The sequence below is a fragment of the Salvelinus namaycush genome, chromosome 31, assembly GCF_016432855.1.
Source record: "Salvelinus namaycush isolate Seneca chromosome 31, SaNama_1.0, whole genome shotgun sequence".
In the NCBI taxonomy this organism is placed as follows: domain Eukaryota; kingdom Metazoa; phylum Chordata; class Actinopteri; order Salmoniformes; family Salmonidae; genus Salvelinus; species Salvelinus namaycush.
Genome location: NC_052337.1, coordinates 6166624 through 6180599, shown reverse-complemented (window position 1 = coordinate 6180599; position 13976 = coordinate 6166624). Strand labels below are relative to the sequence as shown.

General features: G+C 44.9%; 1 protein-coding gene across 4 annotated transcripts in view; it reads right to left on the bottom strand.

Annotated features, from left to right (window-relative positions):
- Positions 1-13976, bottom strand: part of psd3l (pleckstrin and Sec7 domain containing 3, like) — a 164529-nt gene that overhangs the window by 82089 nt on the left and 68464 nt on the right. For 2 of the 4 annotated variants that reach the window (XM_038970309.1, XM_038970311.1), the window contains one exon: positions 9427-9621. In XM_038970309.1, coding sequence (XP_038826237.1) covers positions 9427-9621 — 195 coding nt within the window. The remainder of the gene's footprint in view (positions 1-9426; positions 9622-13976) is intronic. The other 2 variants (XM_038970310.1, XM_038970313.1) reach the window with 1 other exon arrangement.

Genomic DNA, 13976 nt, shown 5'->3' with positions numbered 1-13976 from the left:
TAGCTGGGGGTTTATCTGGGGCTCTAGCTGGGGCTCTAGCTGGGGGTTTATCTGGGGCTCTAGCTGGGGGTTTATCTGGGGTTAGGGCTTTATCGGCTTGGCCCTAATTTATGTGCACTGACACCTGGAGTTGCATGGCAAATGGTCCAGGATCAAAGGACAATGCCCAAGGACTAGCCAAAATGCATATCTGTTAAAGTATTCAGTGGACTGAATATTGTGACATAATAATTCTATAGTATCCATGTATGGTATCTATCTGAAACTTGTTTAAAGAAGATAACTGTTGTTATCCATGGATGCTGGATCTCTGTGGTAACTTGCATCTGCACAGGGTGAACTCTGATTTACTATTACGCAAAGGATTATTGTCTTCTCAGGAATTCTGTCTTGGTTTTGGGTTGAAAGGTGACACCTTCAGATGTTATAAACGGAATTAAATGCCTTTGTTCTCTCTTATCCTGTACCCAGTCCACGGGGGAAGGTTGTATGATCAAATCTCTTTGTTCATGCTTTGTCTTCCAAGTTCAGGATCTATATGCCTAGAAGTATGCTTTGTAAATTAAGCTTTACGCCTTGTATGTGAATCCATTCATTGTACAATTTTAATACAATTTCTGCCTTTGATAGACAATTCTCAGACAAATTCTTGCTAGTCAACTCATTGCCTAATGCTTGCTTGAATATTTGTATTATCTTTATGGAATCAGAAAAACATTCTAATAGGCTAATTACAAGTCGCATGTGAAGTATTTATAGTATCTTATATACTGTATATACACACACACGCTAAATATTACTGGCCACTACAGCTGTATCTGGGAATAGTCAGAATAAAGGACAAAGCAATGTAGGAGTTGGTTTCCTTGGCGACACAGACCACTGTATTTGATCAGAGACTCTCCTTAAAAATCATTGTGCATCTGACAGCCAGTTCATTTTGGGTTTATTCCAATGAATAATAATAATAATTTGTAGAGTATATTCTCCACCTTCACCGCACACAGGAAAACAGGTCAAAACAACACAAAAAGTAGAAGAAAAAAAACAATGCATTAGGTTATATTTTGATGTAAAAGACAGACTAAGCAGATTAAGCAATCGAACAAAAGTTAGCTGGAATAGGTTGGTCTTCAGTTGTTTTTAAATGAGGAAACTGAAGCTGCCTCCTTGACGTGTGCAGGTTGAGTGTTGAAGAGCTGGAGGGGGACACGTGTGCAGGTTGAGTGTTGAAGAGCTGAGGGGGACACGTGTGCAGGTTGAGTGTTGAAGAGCTGAGGGGGACACGTGTGCAGGTTGAGTGTTGAAGAGCTGAGGGGACACGTGTGCAGGTTGAGTGTTGAAGAGCTGAGGGGGACACGTGTGCAGGTTGAGTGTTGAAGAGCTGAGGGGGACATGTGAAGGTTGAGTGTTGAAGAGCTGAGGGGGACATGTGAAGGTTGAGTGATGAAGAGCTGAGGGGGACATGTGAAGGTTGAGTGTTGAAGAGCTGAGGGGGACATGTGAAGGTTGAGTGTTGAAGAGCTGAGGGGGACATGTGAAGGTTGAGTGATGAAGAGCTGAGGGGGACATGTGAAGGTTGAGTGTTGAAGAGCTGAGGGGACATGTGCAAAGGCCTCATCACCCATGCTGCACAGATTTGCGTCTGGTGTTAGCAGGCTGTTTGACGCTGACTGTAGTGGGTGTACTGGGGAGTAGCTCTCCAGAATTTGGCATACGTATGTTGGTGCAATAGGTTTTATATAGAGCTCATAAAGGAACCCAAAGTCGCTGAGGATGGCAATTGACAAACAAAACAGCCCTAATACCATTTTATAACGTCTTACTAAAATATGCTAATAAGCCTAATTTGTTCTGCTCAATTTCCTAAGTGTAATTGAAATGATAATTGGTGGTGATTATCTAATTTGCCTCAATTCTCATCAGTTTGCCGTTTTGAAAAACTTTACAATCCGAGCCTTCCGGCACAGCAGTCAAATTACACAACAAAACGGTCTGATGTTATTATGCTACTCATTTCCACTAGCCTGGTCCCAGATCGGTTTTAAATGACCTTAGGAGTTGGAATGACAAAATAAAAACAAAAATCAGGGCTGAGGATACTATTCCACAGAGAGAGAGAGCGCAATCGTCTCCTTTTCTTTCTCCTATCGGTGACAGTAACAACCTAGCCAGCAAGTTTCTTCACAGAACTTTTCTTGTTCTTAAAGCAGATCTTTGAGACGCGTGATTTTATCTCTGAGCGTTGGGCAGGGAGTGACGCAGGCCAAGCTGTGTGACGTCGGGGCTTCAGTTGCAGTATTTACTCGGGTCGAAAATATTGCAGGGCTTGTGGCAGCACTGATCCAAGATGCCTCTCTTAACCATCATATCCATCTGGTATTCTTCTACCTCGTTCTCCTGGACCGATTTCAGCGAGAGGAACTCTGGAAGAAGATCCGAGTCTCTCTTTGGGCTGTAGATGAAGCCTTCCTCTCCGCACACCAGGTAGAGGGCGTCCATCAGGTGAGTGCCACACAGGTACTGGGGGGCGAGGGCAGCGTCCGCAGCAGCTTGGAACAAGAGGCCTATGGCGATGGTGGTGAAGCTCTGTAGGAAAGTAGCAGCAGAAATGCCAAAGGACGAATGGTTGAGGCAGAACAACCAGGTCCTCCCCCCATTTACACCCATGGAGCAGACAGGAATTTGCTCTTTGCCAGTTTCTGCGGAAAAAGAGAAGTCACTATGTGATCAAATGGTAAGTGACGATCCAATTGCTCGTCTCATTAGGCATGTCTGTCTTTCTAAGTGAGGGTAGTGGTCCAAGCGCAGGGCTGGTGAATGGGGCGTAACCGACAGGATGCGTGTCTCAGATGTCAAGAGGATTCAGGCATTGGTGGCCTATGCATGGCCCACCTTCTCCTGAATCAGCCATACTAAAGAGCACAGGAGGCGTTTGTTTGAAGGTAGCTAGTGCGAGACAGCTGGTGGCTCCAAGAGTGTTCTGAGCAATGTTAAAGTACTTGGTACCTTTTGGAGGTGAAGGTACTTAGTAACCATATCCTTTTGAGGTGTTAGTGGGATGTTCCATGTTGACACATTGCTCAGTAGCTGAATCTCTGAAAATGTCAGATCTTTTTGTGACAACGTCTTCAACAACGCACTCCAAGTTGATGTCATGGTTAAACTGAGACAGCTATATGACATTGGGGCAGCCGGTAGCCTAGCGCTTAGAGGTGAGCCAGCAACTGGAGGGCTGCCAGTTCGAATCCCGGGTCTGATGGGAAAATCTGTCAGGAAGTGAGCTGGCAAACAGAGGGTTGCTGGAATCAAATCCTAGATGGCATTGCCTGCCATTGTGCAAGGCACTGAGCCCCCCACAAAGTGGAAGTCAAATTTCGATTGGACCTTGTGATCTTAATCTTAAATTGCCATGAACAGCAAGATAAACCACTATAGTACTGATCAGTCAGTGTGCCCTGAAAGTAACTTTATACTACACGGCCAAAAGTGGACACGCCTTCAAATTAGTGGATTCGGCTATTTCAACCACACCTGTTGCTGACAGGTGTATAAAACTGAGCACACAGCCATGCAATCTCCATAGACAAATATTGGCAGTAGAATTGGCCCTTACTGAAGAGCTCAGTGACTTTCAACGTGGCACCATCTTAGAATGCCTCTTTAACAAGTCAATTCGTAATTTCTGCCCTGCTAGAGCTGCCCCAGTCAATTGTAAGTGCTGTTATTGTGAAGTGGAAACGTCTAAGAGCAACTACGGCTCAGCTGCAACGTGATAGGCCACACAAGCTCACAAAATGGGACTGCCCAGTGCTGAAGCGCATAAACATTGTCTGTCCTCAGTTGCAACACTCACTACCGAGTTCCAAACTGCCTCTGGAAGCAACGTCAGCACAAGCACGGTTTGTTGGGAGCTTAATGAAATGGGTTTCCACGAGCAGCCGCACATAAGCCTAAGATCATCATGCGCAATGCAAAGCGTTGGCTGGAGTGGTGTAAAGCTCGCCGCCAATGGACTCTGGAGCAGGGGAAACGCGTTCTCTGGCGTGATTGGTGTTCCGACGGACGAATCTGGGTTTGGCGGATGCCAGGAGAAAGCTACCTGCCCAAATGCATAGAGCCAACTGTAAAGTTTGGTGGAGGAGTGATAATGGTCTGGGGCTGTTTTTCATGGTTCGGGCTAGGCCCCTTACACGGAACCCAAACCGGCTGCGCGCGTGCGCCATCGTGCATAAATGTATTTTGCCCCCCCACACAAACGCGATCATGACACGTAGGTTAAAATATCAAAACAAACTCTGAACCAATAACATTAATTTGGGGACAGGTCGAAAAGCATTAAACATTTATGGCAATTTAGCTAGTTAGCTTGCACTTGCTAGCTAACATTAATTTGTCCTATTTAGCTAGCTTGCTGTTGCTAGCTAATTTGTCCTGGGATAAACATTGAGTTGTTATTTTACCTGAAATGCACAAGGACCTCTACTCCGACAATTAATCCACACATAAAACGGCCAACCGAATCGTTTCTAGTTCTCTCTCCTCCTTCCAGGCTTTTTCATCGTTTAACTTATATGCTGATCGCATCTAAACTTTCATTGTATTACCACGACTACCGGCAAAACAGTTCATCTTCCAATCACCCACGTGGGTATAACCAATGAGGAGATGGCACCTGCTTCTATAAACCAATGAGGAGATGGGAGAGGCAGGACTTGCAGCGCGATCTGCGTCAGAAATAGGAATGAGATCTATTTTAGCCCTTGGCGTCACAGACGCTCGTTGGCGCGCGCGAGCAGTGTGGGTGCAATAATTGAATAACATGGATTTCTAAATTTATTTTGCGACGTGTCCGGTCAGCATGTTAGCGTTCAGATTTCCCTTCCCTGGAACTACGGCATACAATGCCATTCTAGAAGATTCTGTGCCTCCAACTTTGTGGCAACAGTTTGGGGAACTCCCTTTCCTGTTTCAGCATGACAATGCCCCGGTGCAAAAAGCGAGGTCCATACAGAAATGGTTTGTCGAGATCGGTGTGGAAGAACTTGACTGGCCTGCACAGCCCATCGAACACCTTTGGGATGAAATGGCACGCCGACTGCGAGCCAGGCCTTATCGCCTAACATCAGTGCCCAAACTCACTAATGCTTCTGTAGCTGAATGGAAGCAAGTCCATGTAGTAATGTTCCAACATCTAGTGGAAAGCCTTCCCAGAAGAGTGGAGGCTGTTATAGCAGCAAAGGGGGGACCAACTCCATATTAATACCCATGATTTTGCAACGTAGTGCATCTTTAAGCATCTCACATCTGGTGAGGTCAGTAGCGAGTCATGTAGTAGAGACAGGACAAGCATATACTATTTCTTTGTAGTGCTTGTCATCACACACACATCAACCCTGGTGCAGCCTAGACACAAAATAATAATTTATAGAATGTGGTATGTAATCAATACCACTGAGGGGTCAAATTTTGGGGCGTTTTGAAGTGTTTGTCTGACAGGCCTGTGAGAGGTGTATGTGTGTGCTGTGGTTATTGCAGGTGTAGAGGAGGAGGTGCTATTTTCCTGGAGTGAGGGGGTGTATGAAAGGGCAACGTTCAGGCCTGGCAGGGAAGCAGACCCGCAGCATTAGGAAATTGGATGAGTCGCTAGAACCAAAAGAAATCCTGACCAAAGCTACATTCCAAATGGCACCCTATGCCCTATTTAGTCCACTCCTTTTGACCAGGGCCCATAGAGCTAGTGTCAAAAGGAGTGCACTAAATAATGAGGCATTGGCGACGCAACTAGAAAGTGATGAGACCACAAATGCGTAAATTGAGTAAGCACAAAGACCAAGCCTGTTACGGCGGCTGTTTAGCCAGGACTATTTTTGATGCCAGCATGCAAATAAAATACTGGATTTTTGCATGTGTGGGATTTCTAGGGTGGGAGATCGTGTTTGTTAACCTTTCATTGACTCATCACAAATGGGAAAAAATTCATAACCATCCGCACCACAACATTTTCAGCAAAGAGCAGTAATTTCCCTGTCAAAAACTGTGTTTTAGTTTAGCTGTGATATTACGCTGGTAAACAAACAAACGCCAGCTAACTTTGTAGCCATAGATTGTGCACCTTCCATTGTTTAGCTAAGTAGCTAGCTGGTTGATGGTTTTCCTTATGTAAGCAGAACAGATGAAAGCAATATTCACCTCCACAAATGCTGTTTACATTGATATCAATACTGAATAAAGCAGTTAAGGGGCCTCGTGGGCACCCTTACATTTTTCACTTAATTTAAGGGGGAAATTCACCTTAAAATGTTTTCCGCAACTAACTTAAAGTTAAGGAAACTTTAAGAGAAAAGGGCGAAATTAACTGAAGATGTTTTATGCAACCGAGCCCAGGTCCTTGGCCACAGAGTCTGAGAAGGAGTGGAGGAGACCTGGGGTAGGTACCAACAGTAGAGGACATAAAGGAGACCTGGGGTAGGTACCAACAGTAGAGGACATAAAGGAGACCTGGGGTAGGTAACAACAGTAGAGGACATAAAGGAGACCTGGGGTAGGTAACAACAGTAGAGGACATAAAGGAGACCTGGGGTAGGTAACAACAGTAGAGGACATAAAGGAGACCTGGGGTAGGTACCAACAGTAGAGGACATAAAGGAGACCTGGGGTAGGTACCAACAGTAGAGGACATAAAGGAGACCTGGGGTAGGTACCAACAGTAGAGGACATAAAGGAGACCTGGGGTAGGTACCAACAGTAGAGGACATAAAGGAGACCTGGGGTAGGTACCAACAGTAGAGGACATAAAGGAGACCTGGGGTAGGTACCAACAGTAGAGGACATAAAGGAGACCTGGGGTAGGTACCAACAGTAGAGGACATAAAGGAGACCTGGGGTAGGTACCAACAGTAGAGGACATAAAGGAGACCTGGGGTAGGTACCAACAGTAGAGGACATAAAGGAGACCTGGGGTAGGTACCAACAGTAGAGGACATAAAGGAGACCTGGGGTAGGTAACAACAGTAGAGGACATGAAGGAGACCTGGGGTAGGTAACAACAGTAGAGGACATAAAGGAGACCTGGGGTAGGTACCAACAGTAGAGGACATGAAGGAGACCTGGGGTAGGTACCAACAGTAGAGGACATAAAGGAGACCTGGGGTAGGTACCAACAGTAGAGGACATGAAGGAGACCTGGGGTAGGTACCAACAGTAGAGGACATAAAGGAGACCTGGGGTAGGTACCAACAGTAGAGGACATAAAGGAGACCTGGGGTAGGTAACAACAGTAGAGGACATAAAGGAGACCTGGGGTAGGTAACAACAGTAGAGGACATAAAGGAGACCTGGGGTAGGTACCAACAGTAGAGGACATAAAGGAGACCTGGGGTAGGTACCAACAGTAGAGGACATGAAGGAGACCTGGGGTAGGTACCAACAGTAGAGGACATAAAGGAGACCTGGGGTAGGTAACAACAGTAGAGGACATAAAGGAGACCTGGGGTAGGTACCAACAGTAGAGGACATAAAGGAGACCTGGGGTAGGTACCAACAGTAGAGGACATAAAGGAGACCTGGGGTAGGTACCAACAGTAGAGGACATAAAGGAGACCTGGGGTAGGTACCAACAGTAGAGGACATAAAGGAGACCTGGGGTAGGTACCAACAGTAGAGGACATAAAGGAGACCTGGGGTAGGTACCAACAGTAGAGGACATAAAGGAGACCTGGGGTAGGTACCAACAGTAGAGGACATAAAGGAGACCTGGGGTAGGTACCAACAGTAGAGGACATAAAGGAGACCTGGGGTAGGTACCAACAGTAGAGGACATAAAGGAGACCTGGGGTAGGTACCAACAGTAGAGGACATAAAGGAGACCTGGGGTAGGTACCAACAGTAGAGGACATAAAGGAGACCTGGGGTAGGTACCAACAGTAGAGGACATAAAGGAGACCTGGGGTAGGTAACAACAGTAGAGGACATGAAGGAGACCTGGGGTAGGTAACAACAGTAGAGGACATAAAGGAGACCTGGGGTAGGTACCAACAGTAGAGGACATGAAGGAGACCTGGGGTAGGTACCAACAGTAGAGGACATAAAGGAGACCTGGGGTAGGTACCAACAGTAGAGGACATGAAGGAGACCTGGGGTAGGTACCAACAGTAGAGGACATAAAGGAGACCTGGGGTAGGTACCAACAGTAGAGGACATAAAGGAGACCTGGGGTAGGTAACAACAGTAGAGGACATAAAGGAGACCTGGGGTAGGTAACAACAGTAGAGGACATAAAGGAGACCTGGGGTAGGTACCAACAGTAGAGGACATAAAGGAGACCTGGGGTAGGTACCAACAGTAGAGGACATGAAGGAGACCTGGGGTAGGTACCAACAGTAGAGGACATGAAGGAGACCTGGGGTAGGTACCAACAGTAGAGGACATAAAGGAGACCTGGGGTAGGTAACAACAGTAGAGGACATAAAGGAGACCTGGGGTAGGTACCAACAGTAGAGGACATAAAGGAGACCTGGGGTAGGTAACAACAGTAGAGGACATAAAGGAGACCTGGGGTAGGTAACAACAGTAGAGGACATAAAGGAGACCTGGGGTAGGTACCAACAGTAGAGGACATAAAGGAGACCTGGGGTAGGTACCAACAGTAGAGGACATAAAGGAGACCTGGGGTAGGTACCAACAGTAGAGGACATAAAGGAGACCTGGGGTAGGTACCAACAGTAGAGGACATAAAGGAGACCTGGGGTAGGTAACAACAGTAGAGGACATAAAGGAGACCTGGGGTAGGTACCAACAGTAGAGGACATAAAGGAGACCTGGGGTAGGTAACAACAGTAGAGGACATAAAGGAGACCTGGGGTAGGTACCAACAGTAGAGGACATGAAGGAGACCTGGGGTAGGTAACAACAGTAGAGGACATGAAGGAGACCTGGGGTAGGTAACAACAGTAGAGGACATAAAGGAGACCTGGGGTAGGTAACAACAGTAGAGGACATGAAGGAGACCTGGGGTAGGTACCAACAGTAGAGGACATGAAGGAGACCTGGGGTAGGTACCAACAGTAGAGGACATAAAGGAGACCTGGGGTAGGTACCAACAGTAGAGGACATGAAGGAGACCTGGGGTAGGTAACAACAGTAGAGGACATAAAGGAGACCTGGGGTAGGTAACAACAGTAGAGGACATGAAGGAGACCTGGGGTAGGTACCAACAGTAGAGGACATGAAGGAGACCTGGGGTAGGTACCAACAGTAGAGGACATAAAGGAGACCTGGGGTAGGTACCAACAGTAGAGGACATAAAGGAGACCTGGGGTAGGTAACAACAGTAGAGGACATAAAGGAGACCTGGGGTAGGTACCAACAGTAGAGGACATAAAGGAGACCTGGGGTAGGTAACAGTAAAGGGTATGACCCACTCACTTCTTGCCCAGGTGCTTGGCCACGTCGGAGCGGCGAAAGCCCTCCAGGTGGTAGAGCCGTCGTGCGAGGCGCTGGGCCCCCTCTTGGTCTCCTCGGTTTCCATTGAGCAGTGTGTCCGTGCTGTCCTTCAGCCGCTCCGTGCTGCCCATGTCTGAGTCCCAGTCCGACAGCGCCGTCTTCAGCCCTGCATCACTGCTGGGAGAGAAGGATGGGAGAGATGAGAAATAGAAAGCGAGCAAGAGGGAGAGTGAAAGAGAGATGTTTATCAGGGCACAATAACCAAGCCCACACATTACCTCAAACACAAATAACCCTGGTCAAACCTGTCGCCTACAAGTCAACACACAAATCTAGAACGTAGAGCACACCTTGAAGGGCTTGCAATGGGGATCACACACTGAAAAGCTCGGTCCCAGAAACCTAGAGATGAATCATGTCAAACTAGGGCTGTATTCATTCATTCATGGAAAAACTAAAACATGCATTTCTAAAAATTGACAAGTTCAGGTTTGTCCCTCCCCGTTTCAGCCTGTTAGATTCTGTGTGAATACACCCCAGGACAGAGTGGAGGTGGTCAAGACTGCAACATCACTTATATCTGGTGACCAGACATCTTTAGGTTTTACTGATGGCTAGAAGAAAAACCTATCCCACCTAGCTATTCTACAACAGAAAAGTAATGCATGTGTTAATGCCGACTCGTCACCATCTCATTATGTGAACTTTTAATTGACGTGGCTACTGCTTTTCAACCCAGTTCTGTGCTTTTCAACCCAGTTATGTGCTTTTCTTCTGCCTGACACTCATTTGAAACGTTTCATATAAACTCCTTGAAGAGAAATCAGATTGCAGTGACAGTGGAGCCTGGGAGTCAAGTGCTTATTTTGTAGTTCGCCTTTCATTCCTGACAGTCATGTCAATTGCTTTTACCGGCTGGGAAGATAATGGCTGCATATTAAGTTCATGCTGATGGGTGAAATAAAGACAGACAGTGATGGTGGCAGTATTAGCACTGGGATCACCTTCTCATTGACTCAACATTAGAAGTGACGCCAAGTACAAATAGTGTACTTCCTACACACTGCTAGGCTAAATACAGCAGATTGTCTTTCAAACGAGGCCAGCCTGTCAATTAACAACAATTTCTTATTTATAATGACGACCTGTACCTAGACTAAGAAAGGAATCCATCTTACATCTAACCAGACAGTCCAACATTTAAAAAATACAAAATAAAATCACCATGAGTGGGCATCGGGGGGGCGGGGGTCCTCAAACTAGACAGATACATCATCTCAACTCACTGATGGTGTAATGGGGTATATGCAGTATGCAGCATCTAAACCCAGTACTGGATCAGAGGAGCAGGTTCTGCTGCTTCACAGATAGAACACAGTGGATCCACTCACAATACAGAGATAGAGAAAAGAGGGAATGACAAGGAGCAGCTAGAACCAGCCATTAGGGAGTACTCGCACAGGGCCGGCCCCGATGAGAGGCAGTGTCAGTAGCAATGAAGCTGTAACATCCAGGGTGTGTGTGTGCTGCTCGGTCCATTTCTCTGCAGCAAGGCTGGCACAGCGGGTGGGTGGCGTGATGAACCATGATGAATGGCAAGCGATTTGATGTTGCACAAGGACAACCGCTAAATAAAAAACGTAATTTGAACAAAACTGTAGAGTTGAGAAACAACTTGAGTTCCTAACTTCTGTGCAAATGTTGCCCTACTGTAAGTTGGTTCATTGGTAGTAACACAATTAATTGCATCACTCTCAGGTGTAAAATCCTACTGTCATTGGAGCGCAATATCCAGTAATGGAGTTAAAAGGTCAGCTGGTATGAAAGGTCTATTTCTATCAGACATACTGCACCAGGAACTTAGGACAACTGCAATACTAATGTGCTTAATAAGAGTGTAAAACATGGAGCAATACCACATGACTGTGCTTATAAATGAAAACAATACAGCCAGTCAAGAGATAGTGGGCTTTTTCAACACTGTACTGGGTAAAAAAGATAAACCAATAGTTTATACTGCACTGCCACCTGTTGATCGTACAAGCACACAGCAGTACAACAGCCTACATTACTACAGAGACCTATGTTTTCAATGTTCGGAAATTACAATGTACTACTATCGCAATTAAACCACTGCAAAAAAGGGACGTGTGGAAGACAGAGCAAAACAAGTCAAACTAAATGGCCCTGTTCATCCAGAGGAGCATTCATTAGGGAACAATTTGGAACAGCATGTGAAATAGGTTTATGATATATAAGGTATCATGCCAGCTCTATTCAGAGTAACTATCTGCAACATTTGCATACTGAAAGTGGCCCTGAACATCAGGCAGGACTAGAGAAGGCCACTGCGAAACCTTTTCCCATTTGCATCGCATTTCCCTACGTCAACATACCGGTGTTTAATCCCGTCATTTTACTACAACCCACTGCTCTAAAAACAAAAATTTGGTTTAATACACTGTCTAGTGCTGTGTGTCTGCCTGCCTTCTTTATTAAGCAACAGTATTTGTATCATACCTATTACCACCTGGATGGATGGATGGCACGCATCATACCCATTACCACCTGGATGGATAACACGCATAAAGATGAAGCAGATACTAAACTACAGGACTGTTTTGCTAGCACAGACTGGAATATGTTCCGGGATTCTTCCTTTGGCATTGAGTACACAACATCAGTCACTGGCTTCATCAATAAGTGCATCGATGACGTCGTCTCCACAGTGACTGTACGTACATACAGTTGAAGTCTGAAGTTAACATACACCTTAGCCAAATACATTTAACTTCACTAGGGTAGGGGGCAGCATTGGGAATTTTGGATGAAAAGCATGCCCAAATTAAACTGCCTGCTACTCAGCCATAAAAGCTAGAATATGCATATAATTAGTGGATTTGGATAGAAAACACTCTGAAGTTTCTAAAACTGTTTGAATGATGTCTGTGTATAACAGAACTCATATGGCAGGCAGAAACCTGAGAAAAAAGTCCAACCAGGAAGTGGGAAATCTGAGGTTTGTAGTTTTTCAACTCTTTGCCTATCGAATACAGTGTCTATGGGGTCATATAGATATAAAACAGTCTTTAGAACCTTGTTTGAGGCTTCTACTGTGAAGTGGGGGCGAATGAGAGGGGATTGAGTCAGAGGTCTGTCAGAGAGCCACGAACTGGCCACACGAGTTCACGTGATAGTTAGCTTGCGTTCCATTGCAATTCTACAGACAAAGGAATTCTCCGGTTGGAACATTATTGAAGATTTATGTTAAAAACATCCTAAAGATTGATTCTATACATCGTTTGACATGTTTCTACGGACTGTAACGGAACTTTTTTGACTTTGTCTGCACCTAGTGATCGCGCCCCATGAATTTTGATTACTGGGCTAAACGAGCAAACAAAAAGGAGGTATTTGTACATAAATTATGGACATTATCGAACAAAACAAACATTTCTTGTGGAACTGGGATTCCTGGGAGTGCATTCTGATGAAGATCAAAAGGTAAGTGAATATTTATAATGCTATTTCTGACTTCTGTTGACTACACAACATGGCGGATATCTGTTTGGGTTGTGTTGGTCTCTGAGCGCTGTACTCAGATTATTGCATGATGTGCTTTTTCCGTAAAGTTTAAACAAAAATCTGACAGCGGTTGCATTAAGGAGAAGTGGATCTAAAGTTCCATGCATAACAGTTGTATCTTTTAGCAATGTTTATTATGAGTATTTCTGTAAATTGATGTGGCTTTCTGCAAAATCACCAGATGTTTTAGAACTACTGAACATAACGCACCAATGTAAACTCAGATTTTTGGATATAAATATGAACTTTACCGAACAAAACATACATGTATTGTGTAACTTCTCGGGCCCAGAAGATATGATATGCATATAACTGATAGATTTGGATAGAAAACACTCTAAAGTTTCCAAAACTGTTAAAATAGTGTCTGTGTATAACAGAACTGATTTGGCAGGCGAAAACCTGAGAAAAATCCATTCAGGAAGTAGGATTTTTAATTGGTTTTATAGTTTTCTATTCAATGCCATTACAGTATCCATTGACTTAGGACTCAAATTGCCGTTCCTATGCCTTCCACTAGAGGTCAACAGTCTTTAGAAATTGTTTCAGGCTTGTACTAAAAATGAGGGCGTAAGAGCAGTCTGAATGAGTGGACCCTGCCGTGTCACAGAGCTTTTTCATGCGCACGACCGAGAGAGTGCCTTTCATGTTTACCTTTTATATTGACGACGTTATTGTCCGGTTGAAATATTATCGATTATTTAGGCTAAAAACAACCTGAGGATTGAATATAAACATTGTTTGACATGCTTCTATGAACTTTACGGATACAATTTGGATTTTTTGTCTGCCTGTTGTGAATGCGTTTGAGCCTGTGGATTACTGAAGAAAACGCGAACAAAACTGAGGTTTTTAGATATAAAGAGACTTTATCGAACAAAAGGAACATTTGAGTAAATGAATGTCTTCTGAGTGCAACCATATGAAGATCAAAGGTAAGGGATTAA